The sequence below is a fragment of the Martes martes genome, assembly GCF_963455335.1.
Source record: "Martes martes genome assembly, chromosome: 17".
Lineage (NCBI taxonomy): Eukaryota > Metazoa > Chordata > Mammalia > Carnivora > Mustelidae > Martes > Martes martes.
In genome coordinates, this window is record NC_137905.1 from 12,786,995 (window position 1) to 12,808,290 (window position 21,296).

Sequence of the window (21,296 nt, forward strand, 5' to 3'; positions counted from 1 at the left end):
AATAACTGCGTCAAGCATGAGGGGTCAAGGGTGAGGGAGGGAAGTGGGGAGAACTGCTACAGCTGAAAGTCATTTGAAGATACTATCAATCAAATGCAATGTGTGTACCTTTTCTGGGTCCTGGTTTGAACAAACATATTAAAAAGCACCAAATAATTGCAAGATAATTTGAAAACTAATAGGATATTACATAACATTAAGGATTTTTAAAGTTAATTTCTTCTGGTGGATTATGGTATTATGTCCCTGTAGAGAAACATGCTCAAGAATTTATGAAGAAAATGATATGGTATCTGCGATTTTCTTCAAAGTATCAGCAAGGGGGAGTGTGTAGAATTAAAACAAACTTGGCCATAGGTTGATAAAGCTATGGGAAGGGAAGGTGGCTCTTAGGATACTTTACTTTTGTGTGTGTTGGAAAATTTTCCTAATAAACAGTTAACAGCAACTGCATACTGATCTTATGCAAGCCGAGTCCCAGGTGCCGAGGGGCCCCGAAGTTGAGAGAAGGCATAGTCACTATCAGACTAAGTCAATTTGAGTTATTCTCAGAGAAGTAAATCCCTGACTGCCCTCAAAAATAGCGCAAGGGCTTTTTCTACAGACCAAGGAAAGAGTGGTGTGAGAGTTCCAATCCTGTTGTTAAAATTTCATCCCTGTTTTATGCCCAGGATCCTCTCGTGCCTAATGGAACACTTATACACAGAGAAAATGGTGGAAGATTGTGAGCACCGTCTGTTAGAACTGCAATATTTCATCTCTCGAGATTGGAAGTGAGTATTTTGAAGCCAAAGTCAAGTGTAAGCCTCATCCTGTTCTCCTGTTTAGTCAGGATCCTCCTCTCTGGTTTGAAATAATTAGTAAGAATATGTTTTGCTTAAGTTCTGGGGTGCTGACACGTTCCAGTCCCCTGAAGAATAATATCTTTCTTCTTGCTTTCAGAATAGTATCTAAAAGCTGAGGCAGCCCTTGCAGGTCTGCGCCATGTGTCCCCATTCACTACAGCTTTGGAAATCAGAGTCAGATGTTTCTGATACCACAGACATCCACCCTCAAAGAACTTGGGCATCTGTGGGGCAGCAGAAGCATCTTCAGATAGGTCTCTAAGCAGATAATAGTGCATTTTTATTTTTATTGATTTGTACTAGATATGGGAATTTGCTTTTATTTCTCTATTCAAAGTTATTGAATTTTCTATCTTAAGAAGCTCTTATCAGTGAGTGACAACTTGATTCTCTAATTCTCTTCTCTTCTCATACTGTTATCCAAAAAAAGGTGGGGTGGGGATCAACTAGGAGAAGAATTCGTGTTACAGTCAGAATTACTATAACTCAATGGCTTCACTGCCTTCCTCTTTACATGTTCTAGTTTCTCTTCCACCCGCAGAGTAGCTGGTACAGAGCCACTTGGGAAGCTGGCTATCCCTCCTGTTCCCACGGGAGCTCAGCTGCTTCCTGACTCAGTTTTAGCCAGTGTAGTCTTCTGGTGATTGAATATGTTACCCACATACTTCGGTGGAAAGAGATGATTCAGAAGATTCAGTGTATTTTTTTTTAAGGTTTTATTTATTTATTTTTATTTTGAGAGAGAGAGAGCGCACACGGGCAGGGGGAGGGACAGAGAGAGAGGGAGAAAATCTCAGGCAGACTCCATGCTGAGCGCAGAGCCCAGCGTGGGGCTCGATCTCATGAACCTGAGATCATGACTTAATCTGAAACCAGGAGTCGGACGCTCAACCGACTAAGCCTCCCAGGCACCCTAGATTCAATGTATTTTGTTTCTCTTCCCTCAGATTAGCTCTGGAAAGGACTACAGAAAACTGTGTGGGTATTTCTCTGTACTTTCTCAGGCCAGCTAAACCAAAATAACAAGGTTTACTGAGGTTACTGCTCTAATCAAAATCATCTTAATTCCTCTTCTGTAACTCCTTCACCTATGATCGCAAATTGCTTCATAGGCTTAAAAGCTACTCATTAAGTGTTAGCATTTCTCCTCCCATTCAGTAGCTGTCCCCCAAAGTTGACATTATGATATGGATAGAATTAAGCATCCATTGGTCTGATCTGGAGAAAAAGCAAGCTCATTGCCTTATAGATTAAGGCAATGAGCTCCAGAGTTCAAAGTTAAATGTCACGTTTTTTAAAGTTAATAAGCATATTCAAGCAAACTAAAAATATAATTTATTTACCTGATGTGGGAAGAAGAAAAGAAACAGTTTGACTAGAAGGCAAGTCGAGTTGGGAGATTCTGTTTATCTTGCCATTTCCTAATCTTATTGAATCTTGTATATCAGGTAGGATTGAATTTCATTCATGCTTAGAGAAACCTTATTGAGTGAAGAGTTGTGAATCGCCTGGTGACAGCTCCAGGCCTCATTGTCTCACTTCAGCCAGAGCGTGTTAGTGCTGAGTCCGCTGTAATGTGCATCTTACGTAGCCAACATGGCCTCCTTGAGGTGGAACGTAAGCTTCTGCACCAAGGTCCCCAGACTTCTACCAACTGACCACTGTGTGTTCCTGAAGAACAAAATTCAGGAATATCTTTTAACTCTTACCCTTATAGGCTGGACCCTGTCTTATACCGCAAGTGCCAGGGAGATGCATCTCGTCTTTGCCACACCCATGGTTGGAATGAAACCAGTGAACTTATGCCTCCCGGAGCTGTGTTCTCTTGCTTGTATAGACACGCCTACCGCACTGAGGAACAGGGCAGGAGGGTATGCACCCAATATTGACTTCATTTCTTCTTATCCGCCATTTGTTTTTGAATTAGTTTGCTGTATATTGTTCTGATGTCTGCCTTCGTCGGAAACCTGATCAGTGTATGTGGCAGGGAAGTGCTGCTGCCCTTCTAGGAACTTCATTCAGTGAGTGCTCAGAGAGTTGCTTCACCAGCTTTCCATCTGATTTTACGTTTTCAACAAAGTTATTTCAACAAAGTGTCAGCAGACGTTTCCAGTTTTTTCTTTAAATTACTAAAATCTAAGTGACAAAGAGACAACTAAATGCTGCCCTAACTTCATTTAGCCTTAAAGATCCATTAGAAACTCTTCACCGGGATACAGATGGTTTTTAGGCTTGTTCCGGGCTAGGTAAATTTGAAATCAGTGTTCCTGACCCAGGTGTGTGTTCTCTTCTGAACAGAAGCTGGCATTCTACTCTGCATTCATAGAGTAATAGCAGATTAGTTTTGCTAAACAAAAAACTTAAATCCAGTTCACTTTTTATCCATGTACTCTGAGAAAAGGATGTTGTTTCGTTCAGTATATTAGAAAACGTTGAATCTAAGATCTCCTTCCTAGAGGTGTGGGTTTGTAGAAGCCTCCTAGAAGATTTAATCCTCACTCTGGAAGAGATTTGGGTTATAAAGTTCGTATAAGTAACTATAACATTATTAGTTTCCTGACAACAGATTTCCTTTATGTATTGTCTTTTTGTTTCGGTTCTGGTACTTTTAAAGTATTTTGCTCATTCTTTCTCATATAGCTGTCTCGGGAGTGCCGAGCTGAGGTCCAGAGGATCCTACACCAACGTGCCATGGATGTTAAGCTGGATCCTGCCCTCCAGGATAAGTGCCTGATTGATCTGGGAAAATGGTGCAGTGAGAAAACAGAGACCGGACAGGTAACTGACATAGCTATACTTGTTTATCTTATAATAATAATAATAATAATAATATTCATGATGAACATTTTGCATAGAGTACAAACACTATAAAATGTATTTCTATTTTTGTTACATAATTCAATATCTTCTTCGTAAGAAATCCTAAGGAAAATTTTCTCTTTGTTCTCTTTATCAGGAATAATTATACTTTTCCAAAGCAGTTGTTTTGTTTATATATTATGGTTACTATATTTTGTAAATGATTTTCCCTCTTTGTGTTGCCTGTTAAAAAACCTGGCTCTGAAGTTATGGCTTGCCTGTAGCAAGTATGTAAGATTTTGTGGTAGGCATTTTGTGTACCAAGCTTACTGCTAGCTCCATCCCACACTTTTTTTTTTTTACCATACTTTCTTTTCCTTTTTTTTTTTTAAATTTGTTTTAAAGTTATTTTATATTGCCTTTTTTTTTTCTTTTCTTACCTTTATAAGGTGCATTAAAGTCCTTTTGAGGGAAGGCAGGGTATCAACATAAACATAAATACTGGCATGTGTGAATAGTGTGCATGTTTATTTTTTCCATTTAGTAATTGACAAAATTGAAGCCCATAGGAGTGAAGTGTATTGACTTCCTTAGCTACTACTCAGGTCTAATCCTAGCCATACATCAGGTCCATTGTCTTACAACCTCTTTATACAGGAGAGTGTAGAGAAGAAACAGCCCTCAAGAATTACATGCAAGTTATGAATGGTTCCTAAAATTTTGTGCCTGGTTTAAAAAACAGAAAAGCTACATTAGTACGTTCTAGCACAATAAGTTAGGAGGGAGATTTGTCTTCTGTCTTAAGGCAGGGAAACCAAGCATGGAGGAATAACTACTTGTTTAAAGCTCCAGTAATACTAGAACAAGGTGTGAACTCAGGTTTCCAGATTCCACTTTTACTACTCCAGAACATCCTCGGGGATTAACTACCAACAGCTCACCATGAGCAGGAGCTGGGCATTTTTAAGAAGCAGCACTGGCTCACTATTCAGATCTGTTGGCCCTGCCAGTGTCATTTTCAGCAGTCTGCTTCCTGGGCCTGCTGCAGTTCTGTCAATTTTATTGTGAGAAAATGCCTGCAGTTGAGCTTTCTGCTGCCTTTGTCTAACAAAACAAAGGATGTGGTCATATGGAATCCCAGAGAACAGTTTCCTTTCACACCCCCTGCAAAGTAACATTGAGGAAGCTGCACTGTATTGCCCCCCATCTCCGTGAAGCTCCAGTTAGGAAAGGGTTCTGTGAATGGGATTTTTCCCTTAGCCATTTCTCTTACTCCAGAGGTTTTACGCATTTTCCTTCAGGGTTCTTACCCACTTTCTGGCTATTGTATAACTCCTCCAACCCTGCTTGTCCATTCCTATTCTAACTCTAAAACAGATTCTTGCAGATACTAAGTTAAACTTGATCCTTTAATAGAGCCTTTGCCGAGAAATAGCTGTTGATAGCTTTGGGAAAGTGAGCTCCTGTTCTGCTTAAAACCCATAAATTTCTAAAAGGAATAGTAATGGCTTGATGGTACAAGGTCACTCCAGGTCAGGTTCCAAAGCCCAGACAAGATAGCTTTTGGATGCCTGAACCCTAGTGTGCTCACTCGCTTTGCAGTTTCCCTCAGGATCCTTCTGTGTGGGCGAGGGTTAGAATCCCAGGTTTGACTGGGAGGAGCTGTCAGCTCTATGCTGGATTTTGGACACTGGGTCCCAACCTGCGTTGGTTTTGAAGGGTCTTAAAATACTGCATGTCATTCTACTGTGAATCTGTTGTTCACTGATTATTATTGACATGCAGATTTAAAATGGGAGCATTTTATCAAAATATCAAAACACAGATTAAAAATATGGAATGACAGGTTGTTAATGGAATAGAGTAAAGGCCTGATAAAATTTTTAGACACTGAGGACATCTAAACATTGATTCTTGTTGGACTTACCGACTTGGCCTTCTGGAAGATTTGTATGGTGCTTATTTCCCCTTGACCCTATCAACCACCCTGTTACATTAAGTGCTTATCTTCTCTACAATCCCGGTTTGGGGACTCAAATAAAGCTTTAGTGTTCCGTTCAGTGAAATAGTTTTTAAAAAGAAAAGATAAGGAGGACCACTGCAAAGGAAATAGATACTGTTCTCTCGGCTTCCCTTGTTCATTTATATAATTGAAAAATGCCAGGGGATTGCTTTCTTATTTGCAGGAGCTTGAGTGCCTCCAGGACCACCTTGACGACCTGGCTGTAGAGTGCAGAGATATAGTCGGCAACCTCACCGAGTTAGAATCCGAGGTAAGCGACTTGTGGCTCATAGACTACGGGCATCCTGTCAGGGGCCTGTCCTCTTTTCTCAGTCCTGCCCTTTCTCTGCCCCTGAGAGTGCCCATTCCCTTCATTGGCTTTACAGAGAAGTACATTGTGTTGCTTCCTGAACCCCTTTTCTCATCTCCAGAGAAATATGCTAGACACTTAGCCCTTCGGTTTTCTTCAAAAATTAGAATTATCACAGTGATTAGACCAATCTTTTTCCTCCCCTTTAAGAAAAGATAGCAGCTGTGCTTCAGATCTCTTAATCACATGCATGAATAGTCCAAGCATTCCTGTTCCTGTTCTCTTATCTCAGCTCTTTCAGTTAGGTCATCTGGCAATGTTTGTGTCATCAGTAATAAAAGCCTGGGATTTCCACTTAGACGTGGAAGACTGAATATGTGTGTTTATCCCTGTTTCATCCTGAAACCCACAGAAATACTAAAAAAGAAGTTAGAAAGTCTCGTAAGCATAGACATATTATTTAGAAATACAGAAAGCATTACTGGGGAGGGAGCAGCTAAAAATGTTAATAAAATTGTCTTATGGGGGCAGAAATCAGGGAAATGGGGGATTGCTCTTTTTTTTTCTTATTTTAAGCTTTTTAGAACCGTTCGAATTGGCAATATATAAAATTACATTTCCCAACTAGTTTGTTTGGTGTTTTTTTTTTTTTTTTTTTTTTTTTTTTTTGCTTTCTGTTTTTCAAAAGTTTGTTGCTTTCTTTCATCTTATATCATCTGCCTTCTCCCATTCTCATTGTCCTTGTAGGCTTAGGAGGACTTGCTGGGGTGTGTCCCTCGTGAAAGGGAGTTGTTATTTCAGCAGCTAGTGCGGCACAGAGGTTACTGTCTGCTTAAAGACATTCGTGTGCATCCCCCAGAGGCAGTGGTTTGTCATCGGTTTGGGGAGCTTATAAACTGAAGACAGATGTCAGTTACCCGCATTTTCATTTTGAACTGCTTAGCCATTTGGTAAAAGTCCAAAAGCTAAACTCCAGGATTACTGTTAAATGCTTTTTCCTCTGCACTGTTCTTAATTCTGCCTTCTCTTTTTTTGCTCCGGCTCATGGGGTATCTGCCCCTAGAAAAACTTGCCATTTAAAATATAATGGAGGAACAATTCAGTCTGTGCTGGGGCTCGCCAACCTAAAGACTAGAATTGCTCCCAAATGTACGTCTTAGATTATTTGCCCGTCAGTTGCTACTGATTCAGAAACACAAACTACCACTCTTGCCACAAATAGCTTCTTCTAAAGCAGAATTATTAATATGTTTAATCTTCTACAGGACATTCAAATAGAAGCCTTGCTGATGAGAGCCTGTGAGCCCATAATTCAGAACTTTTGCCATGTAAGTAATGTCTGGAGAAACAGAAGAAGCATAAACCAAATTCAGTGGGACTTTGGCCCTCAAGTATATTGCACTTAACCTCTCCAGCATATATGACACCTGAGTGAAAGTTGAAAATGTAAACAGACTCGGGGGGGTGCCACGATCCTGGAAAACCTTATCTGGTTGTGCTTGGGAGGTGCCCTGGTATGAGGTTGTCAGGTTGGCAGCAGTCATTAGGATGCCCACCGTAGGGGATCCCATAGCGGATCACTGAGCACCGCTGAGGTGCTTCCGCTACATCAGCTCAGGGTTTGTTAGCACTGATGATAGCTTCTCCTTGTAAATTGAATGAATTCTGTTACTTTATTACTTTATTCACTTGTTGAACTAGCTAAATGGTGGGGGTGGAGCCATGCGGGAACCATAAGGATCTGACAATCAGGAGGCAGCGTTGGGTGTGATCTGAAGCCAGCTGAGGGCGTCACGTGGGGAAGGAGCAAAAGCCCTGCACAGGACATGTTCTTGTCGCTGCTTGGTGCAGGGCAACTTGCTGTGCAACTCCACTGAATGTTTATCCCTTATCATTTCTTAGGCTGATTTTGATATAAATTATGATGTATCATGTTGAGGGAGGCTCTAGAGTCAGTCTAGTTTTCATTTTTTCTTAAGAACTAGGGTGCAAGATTTGTTCATTAATTGTTAGAAATGAAGTGTGAATGTGCACTGCCTTCCCTAGGACGTGGCAGATAACCAGATTGACTCTGGGGACCTGATGGAGTGTCTGATTCAGAACAAACACCAGAAGGATATGAATGAGAAGTGCGCCATTGGAGTCACCCACTTCCAGCTGGTCAGTAATGCCAGGCAAACCCTGCCTGTCTTGGCTGCCTGGATGCTTCTGAATTCCTTTCTCTTCCAGAGCGTCAGAGCATCTCTTCTATGAGAAATCATTTTTTCCAAATATGCCTTTTCCTGGTTCTCAAAAACTGTGGTCTTTATCCACTAAGGCCAGGCACAATGGCAGGTTCTGCGAATGCAGTGCTAAATAAGATGGAGTCTGTTAAAAAAAAAAAATTAAATTAAAAAAAGGTGAAGTCTGTACCCTTAGGGAACGGGCAGGCCAATGGGGATAGAGATGAGTGACATTGCTTGCCTGTGTCGGGTGTGTCAGCCTTTGCTTACATGGCTGCTATCAGTGAGATGTGCTGTTTCATGTCTCTGTTCAGTGCAGCAGTCCAAATGTCTATCAGTACACTAGACCCTAAGCCTTTTTCTCTTTTAAATCCTATTGCCGTATCAGGTCTGACATCCAAATAAGGTTAAACTGTATTCACAGTTGGCACAGATCTAAAGGAACTGTTTCCGGTAAAGCAAGCACTTCCTTCCCACGAGGATGAAATCTGTCATCTGTATAAAATTGATCTCTTCTTGGGGCCTTTGGTTTATCATTTGCCTTTACCAAATGATATTGAGGGCCTCTGAGGGCACCCACCCAGACAGTGGGCTCCTTGAGCAGACAAAGCCTGCCCTTGTCAGTTCTATGTTCTAGTAAGAGAAAGACACAAAAACACGTTTAAACGTAAATACGGTCTCAGGTGGGCCTGTAAGGAAAAATAAAGCCACCTACAGGGTGGAGGGTGAAGGAGAAAGGGGTCTTCAGAAGGAGGTGTTTGAATAAAAGTGCCAAGGAGGTGACAGAGCAAACCATGGGGGATCTGGGAGAAGAAAAGCCCTTTTGGCAGAGGGAGCAGCGGGACTAGAGTGATAGGGAAGCTAGAGTGGCCATAGCAGAGGGAGGAATGAGGAGGTGGGTCCGTCCTAAAGCCTGAGACAGAAGAGGAGCTGCGCAGGGCCTGGAAGGCGGGCATCTGCAGTCTTCATGCACATTGCTGATTGGAACGTGCCACAGAGCTGCTAATTTTCTTTCACATCATCTTTTTCAGGTGCAGATGAAGGATTTTCGGTTCTCTTACAAGTTTAAAATGGCCTGCAAGGAAGATGTGTTGAAACTTTGCCCCAACATAAAAAAGAAGTATGTAGCTTTTACTTGATTCATTCTTCTTCCCTAAAGTCTGACAAATACCCTGTGTTCTGGTAGGGTTAGCCTTGGAGGCCAGCACACGCTGTGGCAGTGTGGCCAAGCACTTGGATTGTGTGGTCAGATCATCTTTACAGCTGCCTGGAGCCACAGGGGACCCAGGCAGTTCTGCCATGGAGAGGCCTGGAGGCCGATCTTACTGTCCCGGGTTTCGGCTGTCTGACTGAGGAGGCAGATTCAGGTTGCACGCTTAGAGGAGCAAGTTGCAGCATGAGAGGTTAACTGACTTCCTCCCAACATCATCCCATTACGTCAGCTCTTCCGGAGAGCAGCAGGGGCTTTTACTGAGTTAAGAGGTCTAGTGAAGGAACAAAAACTTGATTCATTTAAGAATCAGGTCTCAATGAGGAGAGTGTTGAGCTTTTACAATATGGCTGCCCCAGTTCTTCCATCTCACTCTTTGCAAAGGTGCATTTCTAGAACACATCCTCCTCGTATAAACCAAGTGCCCATTTTGCTTAGTCAGAAATGGATTTCACCGTTCATCAAAGACACAGTCTAGAGTTAAGAGCAGCATTCCTCTCTGGTCACATGTTTGTAACAAAACAAGCATTGAACTGTCCTTGCATACATGTCCCCCCCTGGCCTCCCCACCAGTCAGGAATGTAGTCCGCCTTCAGACGTTTGTAACATGCACAGTCAGATTACTGCTTTCGAGGCTCTGAAAACACAGACTTCTAGAAAGGGCATTCAGAAGCATGGCAAAGGGGGTCATGCACTCTGGGGTGGTGATGTGGCCCCTGCCACAGCCTGGCTCTGGGCCCTCTGCCCTCCTGTGGGTCCAGCCAGTCTCAGCCTTCTCCTTTCCTTGACAGGGTGGACGTGGTGATCTGCCTGAGCACCACTGTGCGCAATGACACTCTCCAGGAAGCCAAGGAACACAGGGTGTCCCTCAAGTGCCGCAAGCAGCTGCGGGTGGAAGAGCTAGAGATGGTAACGTCTCATAGCACGGCCTCCGGGCCCACAAGCAGGGTCTAGAAGCTTGGGTGAAGGGTGAGGGCAGATTGGAAGATTTTAGCCACTACTGTGATTGTTAAGACTTGGAGTCTTGTGCTAAAATTTTGCCATGTGACAGCTTCCTGCTTCGCTTTTCCTGACTGATAAAATATTTTTACCACATGTCACTGAAAGTTCAGCCTTAAGCATATGATACAATCATTGCTTTAGTAATGCCCTCAAGGATCAAGGGTCTCTCCCTATTGTCTCTGCTGTGGCATCTTTACTGCAATCCTGGTTTCCTTCACAATGGCTGCCTACAGTAGCCGGGCCACCTACTCCAAATTCGTGTCCAGCAGCAGACTAGAACGGGAGAAGCCTCCTCTCTTCCTGATGGCCTGTAGCAAGGTCCTCCCCCTCAGCGTGTGTGTTTGTGTGTGTGTGTGTATGTTTGGTTTTTTTGTTTTTGTTTTTTTGAGAGTGAGAGCATGAAGCTGGCCAAGGGGGTATGGGGTGCAGAGGGAGAGGAAGAAGCAGGCTCCCCACTGAGCAGGGAGCCTGACGCAGGGCTGGATCCCAGGACCCTGGAATCATGACCTGAGCCAAAATCAGATGCTTAACTGACTGAGGCACCCAGGCATGCCTCCCTCAATTTTCGTCTTTCAGTTTGAGATCTGTGCCCGCTCCCTGAGCAGCAGCACTCTCCAGGGGAGTGCCGCGCACGGATGAGCTTACGGGTCCTGAGGTGAGACAGCTGTCGGCAAGTCAGCTGCTTTGTGCACTGTAAAAGGAAACCTCCTACTTTACTTTTGAGGTTAAACCATGTTAAGAAAACAGCTAAAAGTATGTTTAATATGCTCCGTATTGTGAATCATACTTACTTCACCTCAGTCTAAGGAAAAACTAATAACGAATACCGACTATCAGTAATACCACAAAAGTTGCATTACCAGATTTTCCCATAGGGTGGGAGTGTTTCAGTGATAATTATGTTGAACTGGAGCTAGCGTTGATGTCCTCTTATAATTGAGACTTTGGGTCCCTAGCTTTGAACCCTGCTCCTTCAGTAAAATAATAATAATAAAAGTAGGAACCTACATTTATGTAATGGTTTCGACTTTCTTTTTTTTTTTTTTTTAATTTTTTATTTATTTTCAGCGTAACAGTATTCATTGTTTTTTCACCACACCCAGTGCTCCATGCAATCTGTGCCCTCCCTAATACCCACCACCTGGTTCCCCCACCCTCCCACCCCGCCCCTTCAAAACCCTCAGGTTGTTTTTCAGAGTCCATAGTCTCTCATGGTTCACCTCCCTGGTTTCGACTTTCTGAAGTAGTTTCCACATCATATGATCTAACTTCATGTCACAGCAGTGCTGTGAAGGGGCCGGGCAGGTGACAGCATTTTGTTTTGCAAAGAAAGTCCAAGGCCATCTAGCTAGTTAGCAGCAGGATTGAAACTAAATCCCAGCTTTCCTCATACTGTGGTGGCCACACGGCTGCTGCTTTGCTGGGTGTGAGTTGTGGTCACTAGATAAGATCTAGTCAGCACCTGAGTCTCTAGAACATTTGACATCTCCAGTTTAGAAGAAGCTCAATTTTCCATGCTGGCTCCCTCCCGTGCAGACCGAGGACATCCGTCTGGAACCAGATCTGTATGAAGCTTGCAAGACTGACATCAAGAACTACTGTTCCACTGTGCAGTATGGCAATGCTCAGGTGACTGTCTCTTTTTATTTTCTAATTGTGAAAATGGGAGGGTAACATTTTAATAATTCTTTGCTGGTGGGATGAGCCTCCTCACATTCTCTCCAGCCTAATCATCCCCTCGTAAGCTATACCAGACTTCTCCCAGAGTAAGTTCCTTATCTGCATTCGTCTTGATCTCCTGTTCATTGTCTTCCCTCTTTCGGGTTACCTTGCGAAGCTCTTCCTGAGCCTTCAGATGCTTCCTCCTCTCCATAGCTTTCCTAACACCGTGCACCTCCAAAACTGATTATTCCCTTAGTCCATGCCCATTACACAGAAGTTCTTGACTAGTTCTTTTTCTTAACATAAGAGTCACCTGGGAAACTTTGTTTCCTTAACACACAGAACAGGGTCCTACCCCGAACTGTCAGGAATGAAGTGCAAGCACGTGATTTTTCCTGTCAGTGTTCTTCCAGCGGCTCACCCGCCTTTTCTAGTCGAGGACATTGCCATGGTGCGTTGCCCACAGTTGCTGTTTTTTCAAACACTGCCTTTTCCTTCCTTCTGGAACTCGTAGCAGATGGCTGGAGCGTCTGAATCTGTCCTCCTTGTCTCTTTTTTTTTCATACTTTCCATGTTATTTCCCCATTGTACTGCATTGAGGTAATTCCTGAGTTCCACTTCCCAGCGTAAAAATGTGTTCTTCAGTTCTGTCTGTTCTTCTCTTTAGAGAGACCACCGATTGGGTTTTATTTTTTGTTCCCAAGATCTGTAATTGGTTCTTTTCACAACCATCTGTTCTTGCTTCTGGTTTACCATTTCTTTCTGTCTTGTTCTAAGGATCTTAAATGTATTTTTTAAATTGCTCTGTTACTTTTCCCTCTCAGTTATTTGGTGATTCTGGGTTGTTCCTTGAGGATTTCCTGGAAGTCTCCTGACTTTATGTACAGCCCGAGTTATTGCAGTTTCCCATCTGCTTCCCTTCATCATTTGTTTATAATATCTATAAAGTGGTGTGGGGAAGGGCAGGTTCCGGGATACCTTTAATTCACTGTCTTAAAATCCATCATGCGGCACTTCATGCTTTTATGTTACCGCCCACCTTCTTTCTTTCTTTCTTTCTTTGGTAGTTATTTGTTTACAAAAGTTTGCCTCATGAGACTATTTATCAGGGGTAAGGACTGGGTCTCTCTCATGCATCTGGTAAATGGAGAGTTGAACTGAACCTCCTAGCTTGTGCCAACTGTCTAGTCAGGGCTCTTGCTCCAGAGAAAGGCAGAAGAAATCAGGAATCTTGAGTGGGTTTCCTTCCTTTTAGACTCCAGTGCAGCCTGCTCATCCATTATTTTTATATAGTCTGGTTCACTCTTAGCCCTGAAGCTGTAAATCTATAAATACAATTCTCCTTGGTGAGCAAATTCTGATTCCTATTGCCTAGGAATTCTGATTCCTATTGCCTGGAATAGAGCAAAAGTTGGGGGATGCACTAAGAACGGAAGGCTGCCGTCAGAACACATGAGTTATCAGGCCAGGATACACCCCTTAACACGACCATAATTCTTGTGCCCTAGATTATCGAATGTCTGAAAGAAAACAAGAAGCAGCTAAGTACCCGTTGCCACCAGAAGGTTTTTAAGCTACAGGAGACAGAGATGATGGACCCAGAACTAGACTACACACTCATGAGAGTCTGCAAGCAGATGATAAAGGTAAGGGACCCCAAACCAAGGGGTGGTAAGCACAGGGTCGGTAAAAACAACAACATAAGCTTCTTTAAACGTCAGAACAAATTTTATAATCTTACCACTCAACCTGTTCTATACAGATAAGACAGTGGTTCTCACAGTCCCCTTAGCATCACCTGGGGACTGACCAGTGCTTGGGCTCCCCCATATCTACTGAATCAGAAACTCTGAGCAGAGCTGTCAGTTTTAAAAAGCCTTCCGGGTGATTCTGGTGCTGGCTCAAGTCTCAGAACCACCGAGCTAAGCTAACTGAGCTCACCTTGACCTAAGGCACGAGTGAATAGATACCCAGTAAATACATGATTAATCTTTGAGGGTGGGTAGTGGTAAGTACACCGAAAAAACCACCACCAAGTGTCCTGATCAGCGTCCTTCCACAATCAAAAGGCTTTTCTATTCTACAAGTTCTTCTGTTTCATACACTTCTCCAGTGAGCATTCTCTATAGCAGGGCTGACTTGAAAACCTAGATGTCAGTTCCTGGATCTGTCCCCATATATGAAGAGATTAAATTTAAAGTTCCAATGCCTTATTTAAAATAAAATAAAACAAAATGCTTTATTATAATTTACTTAAAAAATAAAATGCTACTTTAAAACAAAATTATATTTTTTACTCTATCAGATACCAAAGAGAATTGTGAAAGTTAGAAGTGTCTTTAGCTGGGCCTGGTAGATTTGAGTCCTATGTAAAAGCAGAACTGTCAGGGCACCTGGGTGGCTCAGTGGATTGAGCCTCTGCCTTTGGCTTGGGTCGTGATCCTCGGGGTCCTGGGATCGAGCCCCGCATCAGGCTTTCTGCTCGGTGGAGAGCCTGCTTCCTCCTCTCTCTCTCCGCCTGCTGCTGTGCCTGCTTGTGATCTCTCTCTCTTTCTCTTTCTGTCAAATAAATAAATAAAATCTTTAAAAAAAAAAAAAAAAGAACTGTCAGGCTTTGATTTGTGGGAGTTTTGTAAGATTTTGATGACTTTTTCAGCAACCTGAATTAAGATATCAGTAGACCGTGATTAGCAAATAGACTGTTGATTAGCACATAGAGGTGGTATTTATTTTTAGTCCAAAATGGATCTCTCTGACTTCAAGGACACTAAAAAGTGTACAGAGGCTAGCCACAGACTTTGATAGGATTATAGCCCCTGTAGTTAAAAGATGAACTAGCCTGGTCCCTTCCCCACATACCTGTTCACGTTGGCTGGTGGGTAATTTTTAAGTTTCCCGTTCGGATTAGGTACGCCTTGAGGGCTACCTGGCCACCTGTTACGGCATTATGTTCATACTTAAACAATATTTAAGTTCAGGAGATGTCATGTAATATAACATAGCCATGTAGGTACAGAGTCTGTCCTATGTAAAGTAGGAAACAGGGTAGTAGAACTGTGAGCAACATAGTAGCGAAGAGATGAAGAAAGGGGAAGTTGAGGCTGAGTGCAGATTCAGACTTAGCTGTTTCTCTTGTACCACAGTCTCTTCAAGCCGATGACATTAGCACACCAGTTGATGGAAGAGTGATATGGGTGCTGTTAATTGCCATTATTTGGGTAACTACTTTTGTAAAACTTTATTTCTTGCAGAGGTTCTGTCCAGAAGCAGATTCCAAAACCATGTTGCAGTGCTTGAAGCAAAACAAAAACAGTGAATTGATGGATCCCAAATGCAAACAGATGATAACCAAGCGCCAGATCACCCAGAACACAGGTAGCATCGTGGCCTGGCTTTCCCGTCCCACTGAGTGTGGCTTCCGTGCAGCTGAGTTGACATATACCTGTCTCATTAAACTACAGGTGTTTTGTTGGCCGTGGGTTTTGAGGGAACAGTCTGGATGCAATAAGCAAAATGACTTATTCTTCCTTCAAAGAGTAGCTGGGAGAACAGAATGTAAGTCATAGGAAGGAGACAGAAGGAGTCAGGACTAGAGTTCTTTGAAAAGTCTAGAGACTTAACAAAACTTCCTGCATGTGGTAGGAGAATGTATGGGTAATGTCTTTTAAAACAGAGAAATTTTGGGGCACCTGGGTGGCTCAGTGGGTTAAGCCTCTGCCTTCAGCTCAGGTCATGATCTCAGGGTCCTGGGATCGAGCCCCACATCAGGCTCTCTGCTTGGCAGGGAGCCTGCTTCCCCTCTGCTCTGTGCCTGCCTCTCTGCCTACTTGTGATCTCTGTTTGGGAAATAAATAAATAAAATCTTAAAAAAAAAAACACACACAGAAATTTTGGCTCTGAGTTGCAAGACCTTGTAACATAATGGGTAAGATGAGTCAGGTAATCTCAGTGCTGTCCAAAGCACCTGTTACGGGAAAGGTTGGTGATGGCAGCTTGGTCTTTGTGACAACTAGTAAGAATGCTGGTGCCAGCAGAGCTCACGGAGCCGCTGCAAAGTAGAATTCCTGGGGTCTCCGTCTCCACCTCTCCTCTTTCATTAAATTCTGTTGCTGATTGAAAACAGCAGTGAGGGCTCTGTAAACATTTAGCAAATAAACGAATCAGTGGTTCATTTGTGGTCACTGACATAATATGCCCCCCTTCGAAAGGCAGATCTCTTATGTTTGTGAATCCAGATGGAACATTTGATCAGGTACTTATCACTTTCCACTCTAGATTACCGCTTAAACCCTGTGTTAAGGAAAGCCTGTAAAGCTGACATTCCTAAATTCTGCCATGGTATCCTGACTAAGGCCAAGGATGATTCAGAGCTGGAAGGTCAAGTCATCTCTTGCCTCAAGCTGAGATACGCTGATCAGGTAAACTGGCTTGGACTCTCGCAGAGGTGTTCGTAGAGGACCCTCGACTCCCCGTAGTTTCTCCTTTGGAAGTCCCAAGCTTGCTCCTGCTTCCCCAAAGCCTTTTTCATACTTTCCCAAATCAGAGGCCAAATAAAAAGCTGAAATTGCCTGATAGGCTGATGAAGTCTCCCTTTGTCACCTGTAGCGGCTCTCTTCAGACTGTGAAGACCAGATCCGGATCATTATCCAGGAGTCCGCTCTGGATTACCGACTCGATCCCCAGCTCCAGCTGCACTGCTCAGACGAGGTAGGGTTTGGGTATGAAACTGGTTATAAACAGAGGTTTTCGGAGAAATTTTTATTGGAAAAAAGTCCTGTATTCTCTTTCCCTTCAGCTTTGAATCCAGGATAGTTGAAGGCCCGTCTTCTGGATTCTCCATTGTTTGAGTTTCTGGTTCCCTGTGACACTGAATTCGACTTGGCATTGGTTCTGTCACTGTAGTGTTGATTCCGTATTTCTCTATTGTACTAGTTCTCCTTATTATATTTATACATACACACGTCTCCGTATAGTTTGTTCTTCCCTTCTCCTCATTCTGATGGTCAACCTAGAATACCCTAAGACTTACCAGAAAGATAAAGTGCTCTTAGAATAGCACCAAAGAAATGCCTGTCCTTGGAAATTATTTGACTTTCTAGCTTGAAAAGGCCATGTGAAAAACTGTTCAACTTATGTCAGTTTTAGGGAATCAGAGCTAAAGATTTTTACAAGAAGCTTACTCATAAAGCTGTCCGAGGAGGGCTAAGTTTTTAATCTTTGGTGTGGACTGTTTTAGAACGCCTTTATGTGTTGATGTGTATATTGCCAAGTTGTGAGTCTGGGTTGACCCTGCACCTTTGTAAAGCATTTGCTTTTGGTATTTCACTTGGCTATATCACCTTCCTCCTGTGTCATCAAGGGTTGCCTTCTTTGTGACCAGTCCTGGGACAGTCTTGTCTCCAATTTCAGGGTTGACAGCATAAAGATGGGTACACTGACTGGCTTTCGACTCTGTGTGCCAGTCCTTGGAAAGGAGAATGGGGTCTGGCAGTTCGTACAGGAGGGAGGGGAGTGAAGTACATTGGGAAACTCTTTGAGAGGACCTGTGGCCTGTGGGAGGATCACCAAATCTACAGGCGGCAGAGACAAGGTTCCTGGTGAGAGTAGAGACAGCCTTGTGTTTCATGTGTCTCCCCGACAGATCTCTAATCTGTGTGCTGAGGAAGCTGCAGCCCAAGAGCAGACGGGTCAAGTAGAGGAGTGCCTCAAAGTCAACCTGCTCAAAATCAAGACAGACACCTGTAAGAAGGTAACCACCACCATCAGATGCTTCTTCTGTTGCTTTCAGTCCTTTTTTGTTTTTCCTTCCAATGCTGTCCTCTGACATCTCAGTGATAACATCGAAACCTTCCTCCCCAGAATTATACACTGTTACCTCTTAGGAAACTTTAATTGCGTTCTTGACAATTAATTGCCTATACCTTAAATATTCTTTGACATGTCCTACTTTTTTGCAAATAGGTCTCATCCCCATGGCTAGCCTGTTGTTGAGGGGCACCGTGAGTACACTGCCAAGAGCACAATGTCAAGTCCAACATATCAGTACATACTCTGCATCCATAAAAATCATTTCAGAAACAGCACATAAAAACAAAGTTAACAAAATAACTGCTAAGCATACATTATCTTGCAGAATTGCTACTGAGATGATCTATTTGATCTTTTTCAAAAAGCTTTTTCTTTTCTTGAAAAGTGTTTCAGTGATGTCGTTGAGTCACTGTGACTTGGTGCACAGCTCTTTCATCTGCTGAAATGCTTCCGACTGCACATGGTCTGAGGAATAAGGGGAGTTGGCGGAAAGCTAAATCCACATACTTTCTTGGACTACTTTGTCATCAGATGATCCCATTTAACTTTGAGGAGGACTTTTTGAACAATATTTGAGTTTTGGTTTTTGTTTTCTTGTTTTGGTTATTGTTGTGTTATAGAGACTATATTTTGTCTTTCCATTGAAAGCAAACTCACTATTTAAGAAAGCATTTCTGGGGGCGCCTTGGTGGCACAGTGGAGCGTTTGTCTCTTGGTTTCAGATCAGGTTGTGATCCTTGGGATCATGGGATTGAGCCCAACGTCAGGCTCAGCATAAGAGTCTGCTTGAGAGTCTCTTTCTCGTTCTCTCTCAAGTAAATAAATAAATTTAATAAAGTGGAAAAAAAAAGGCATTGCTGGCCTATTTTTACCTCCTGTTTCATCGTGTATAAATGGAGAGACTGCAGAGCTGATTTCAGTTCCATTATTTTTATATTCCTCTTGTTCGGAACATTTTTAAACTCAGTAAGAATTGTTCTTGCAGTAACATTTATGCTCTCTCAGTCTTTTTTTTTTTTCTTTTCTTTTGAGGATAATAGAGGTAAAGTAAAACATTCTGCAAATATTGACCATTGTTTGGGAATTTTAAGATAGCATATAATTCTGATTATCAGATTTCACATTTTTCAGTCCTCTTAAAGTAAGGAAATAGCTATATTATACCACTAAATACCAACCCTTAGTATTTAATAATATGGCATAGCAGACTGCCAAAACCCAAAGGTGATTTTATAACCCCCTGCTTTACTTAACACATGGCTTTGCTTACACTAGGTCTCTGAGTATATTTATGGAATCAAATCAGTTGCTAAAAGTCTACATTCTTTGCATCATCACCAGTTTGCCACCTATCTCAACAAGTTCTGTTGTTAACCTCCACCTTCCCTCCTTGACTTCTTTGTTTGTATATAAAGTATATGCAGATAACAGATCTGATACATTTCCTCTATAAAAGCTCTCTCTGCGATGTTTTTCCCTTCCTAGGAAGTGTTAAACATGCTGAAGGAGAGCAAAGCAGACATCTTTGTGGACCCAGTCCTTCATACAGCGTGTGCCCTGGACATTAAACACCACTGTGCAGCCATTACCCCTGGCCGAGGGCGTCGTAAGTCACTGTTCGCTCTGACCCTCTCTGAGCTCTCACTCAGACTCCCCTCTGAGAGCGCTCACAGCCACTCCGTTCTACAGCTGCAGCTCAGCCACAGACAACATCCTCTGGGGGCCTGGTTGATGCTGCGGCTAGGGTTTTGTGGCAGAATGAATTTAAGAGTAATCCTGCAGGTTTGAACAGACCTAGCCATGAGCAGATGTACGCATCTGATGAAAAGGGAGGGTGGAGTTACTTATCAGGAAAGCAAAACTTCGTCATCATCACAGCCCTCTTCCCCCTTTTCCAAACTAGAGCAGCTTCATCAGCTTTCCCAGGGGCCACACTGGGCAAATCCTGGGCAGGTAGAAAGTTGTTTCTGAGCCAGATGGGCCCAATAAAAATGAGAGAGGTTTTAAGGGCTGGGCAGCCGGCCTTGGAAGTTCAACATTCTTCTTCTTGTGAAATTTTGGTTCAAGTTTCCTAGAATGGATTTAACTTTGTGTGGCCTCCAAATCTGCATTCTCTGATGGTGAGGTCCCTTTCTCCCCAGCCTTACGGAAATTTCTGTTCAGGACAGTTTGACTCCTTACCCCTTTTCTTCCACAGAAATGTCCTGCCTCATGGAGGCCCTGGAGGATAAGCGGGTGAGGTTACAACCCGAGTGCAAAAAACGCCTCAATGACCGGATTGAAATGTGGAGTTACGCTGCAAAGGTAAGGACCGAGAGAGTCTCCTGAAACAACCACCTCTGTCAGCTCCCCCAGATACTCCGCCGGCCTTCCTGTCCTTGCTGCGAGACCAGCAGTGAGGGGACTCGGAAAGTCTGTCCGTGTCCTCGAAGCTTCCCCAGCTTGACCACTTTCTTGACCAGTTCCTCCTGTCGCCCGCATGAACGGTCAAGGGTAACAGGCAGACAGGAAGGACCGTGAAGAGTCTTCACACCTAGATGTAAGGGAAGGGATCACAGCTGTCCAAGTAGCAACCACGTCCCTCACCCGTTCTTCCGAGGGAACATAGTTGGCTTGGAAGCCCTCAGTTAAGTGAGGCAGCAGAGGGTGCCACGTTAGTCTCTTCCTCGCTCACCTTCTCCACGGGTCAGTTGCTAAGTTGCTGCAGTGACTACTGATCACCTCGTGTTGGCAAATATCAGTGCTCAGATTCACGTTCATCTGAAACCTCCCTATGCTATGGGATGAGTAGAGAAGCAGAGAGACATAGCCAAATGTCTGGGCAGACCCTCTCGGGGACCCAGGCTAAGGTGAGACCTGAAAAGAGCAGGTCCGTGTCCCTGTGCACCTGGGGAGCCTTTGGGCCCTGATTCTGCTGTTGTGGGCTGCATATTGGTCCATTCGAGAAAGCAGAGAGGAGCCTGGGATGGGAACTGGCTAGACTGCAAGTCCACGACTGTGGGAGCGGTGCCGTGTGTTCAGTCGGCCTGAGTCGTGTTTACACAGTGTTTCTACTGGGGGCAGCGCTCACGATTTAATGGTGAGTGAAAGGAAGTTAAGATACAGAAGCAGCATCCAACACATTCTCAACTGTTCTCTCTGTTTTTAAAAATAAATCCGAATACTTAAGAACTTGCGACATTGTACAAGTAACCACCTCCCACCCCTTGGGCCTCTGGGTCTTCAGCTGTAATGTGCGATTAGTTTGAGGACTAAATGACTAAAAACATGTTAGTGGGGCCCCCAGGTGGCTCAGTCAGTTGAGCAGCCAACTCTTGATCTCAGCTCAGGTCGTGAGTTCACGCCCCGCTATGGGCTCCACGCCGGCTGTGGAACCTCGTTGGAAAAAAAGCAAAACCATTTGGAGCATTTTGCCAGGGCCCCACCTGCGGTGCGG

The 21,296-nt window shown here is 43.5% G+C and overlaps 1 protein-coding gene across 1 annotated transcript in view; it reads left to right on the top strand.

Annotated features, from left to right (window-relative positions):
- Positions 1–21,296, top strand: part of GLG1 (golgi glycoprotein 1) — a 154,275-nt gene that overhangs the window by 131,476 nt on the left and 1,503 nt on the right. The window contains exons 10-25 of the mRNA XM_080828132.1: positions 672–773; positions 2,563–2,716; positions 3,486–3,623; positions 5,831–5,917; positions 7,222–7,284; positions 8,003–8,116; positions 9,210–9,298; positions 10,180–10,297; positions 11,927–12,019; positions 13,561–13,698; positions 15,304–15,427; positions 16,328–16,470; positions 16,658–16,759; positions 17,694–17,801; positions 19,346–19,466; positions 20,058–20,164. Coding sequence (XP_080684258.1) covers positions 672–773; positions 2,563–2,716; positions 3,486–3,623; positions 5,831–5,917; positions 7,222–7,284; positions 8,003–8,116; positions 9,210–9,298; positions 10,180–10,297; positions 11,927–12,019; positions 13,561–13,698; positions 15,304–15,427; positions 16,328–16,470; positions 16,658–16,759; positions 17,694–17,801; positions 19,346–19,466; positions 20,058–20,164 — 1,801 coding nt within the window. The remainder of the gene's footprint in view (positions 1–671; positions 774–2,562; positions 2,717–3,485; positions 3,624–5,830; positions 5,918–7,221; positions 7,285–8,002; positions 8,117–9,209; positions 9,299–10,179; positions 10,298–11,926; positions 12,020–13,560; positions 13,699–15,303; positions 15,428–16,327; positions 16,471–16,657; positions 16,760–17,693; positions 17,802–19,345; positions 19,467–20,057; positions 20,165–21,296) is intronic.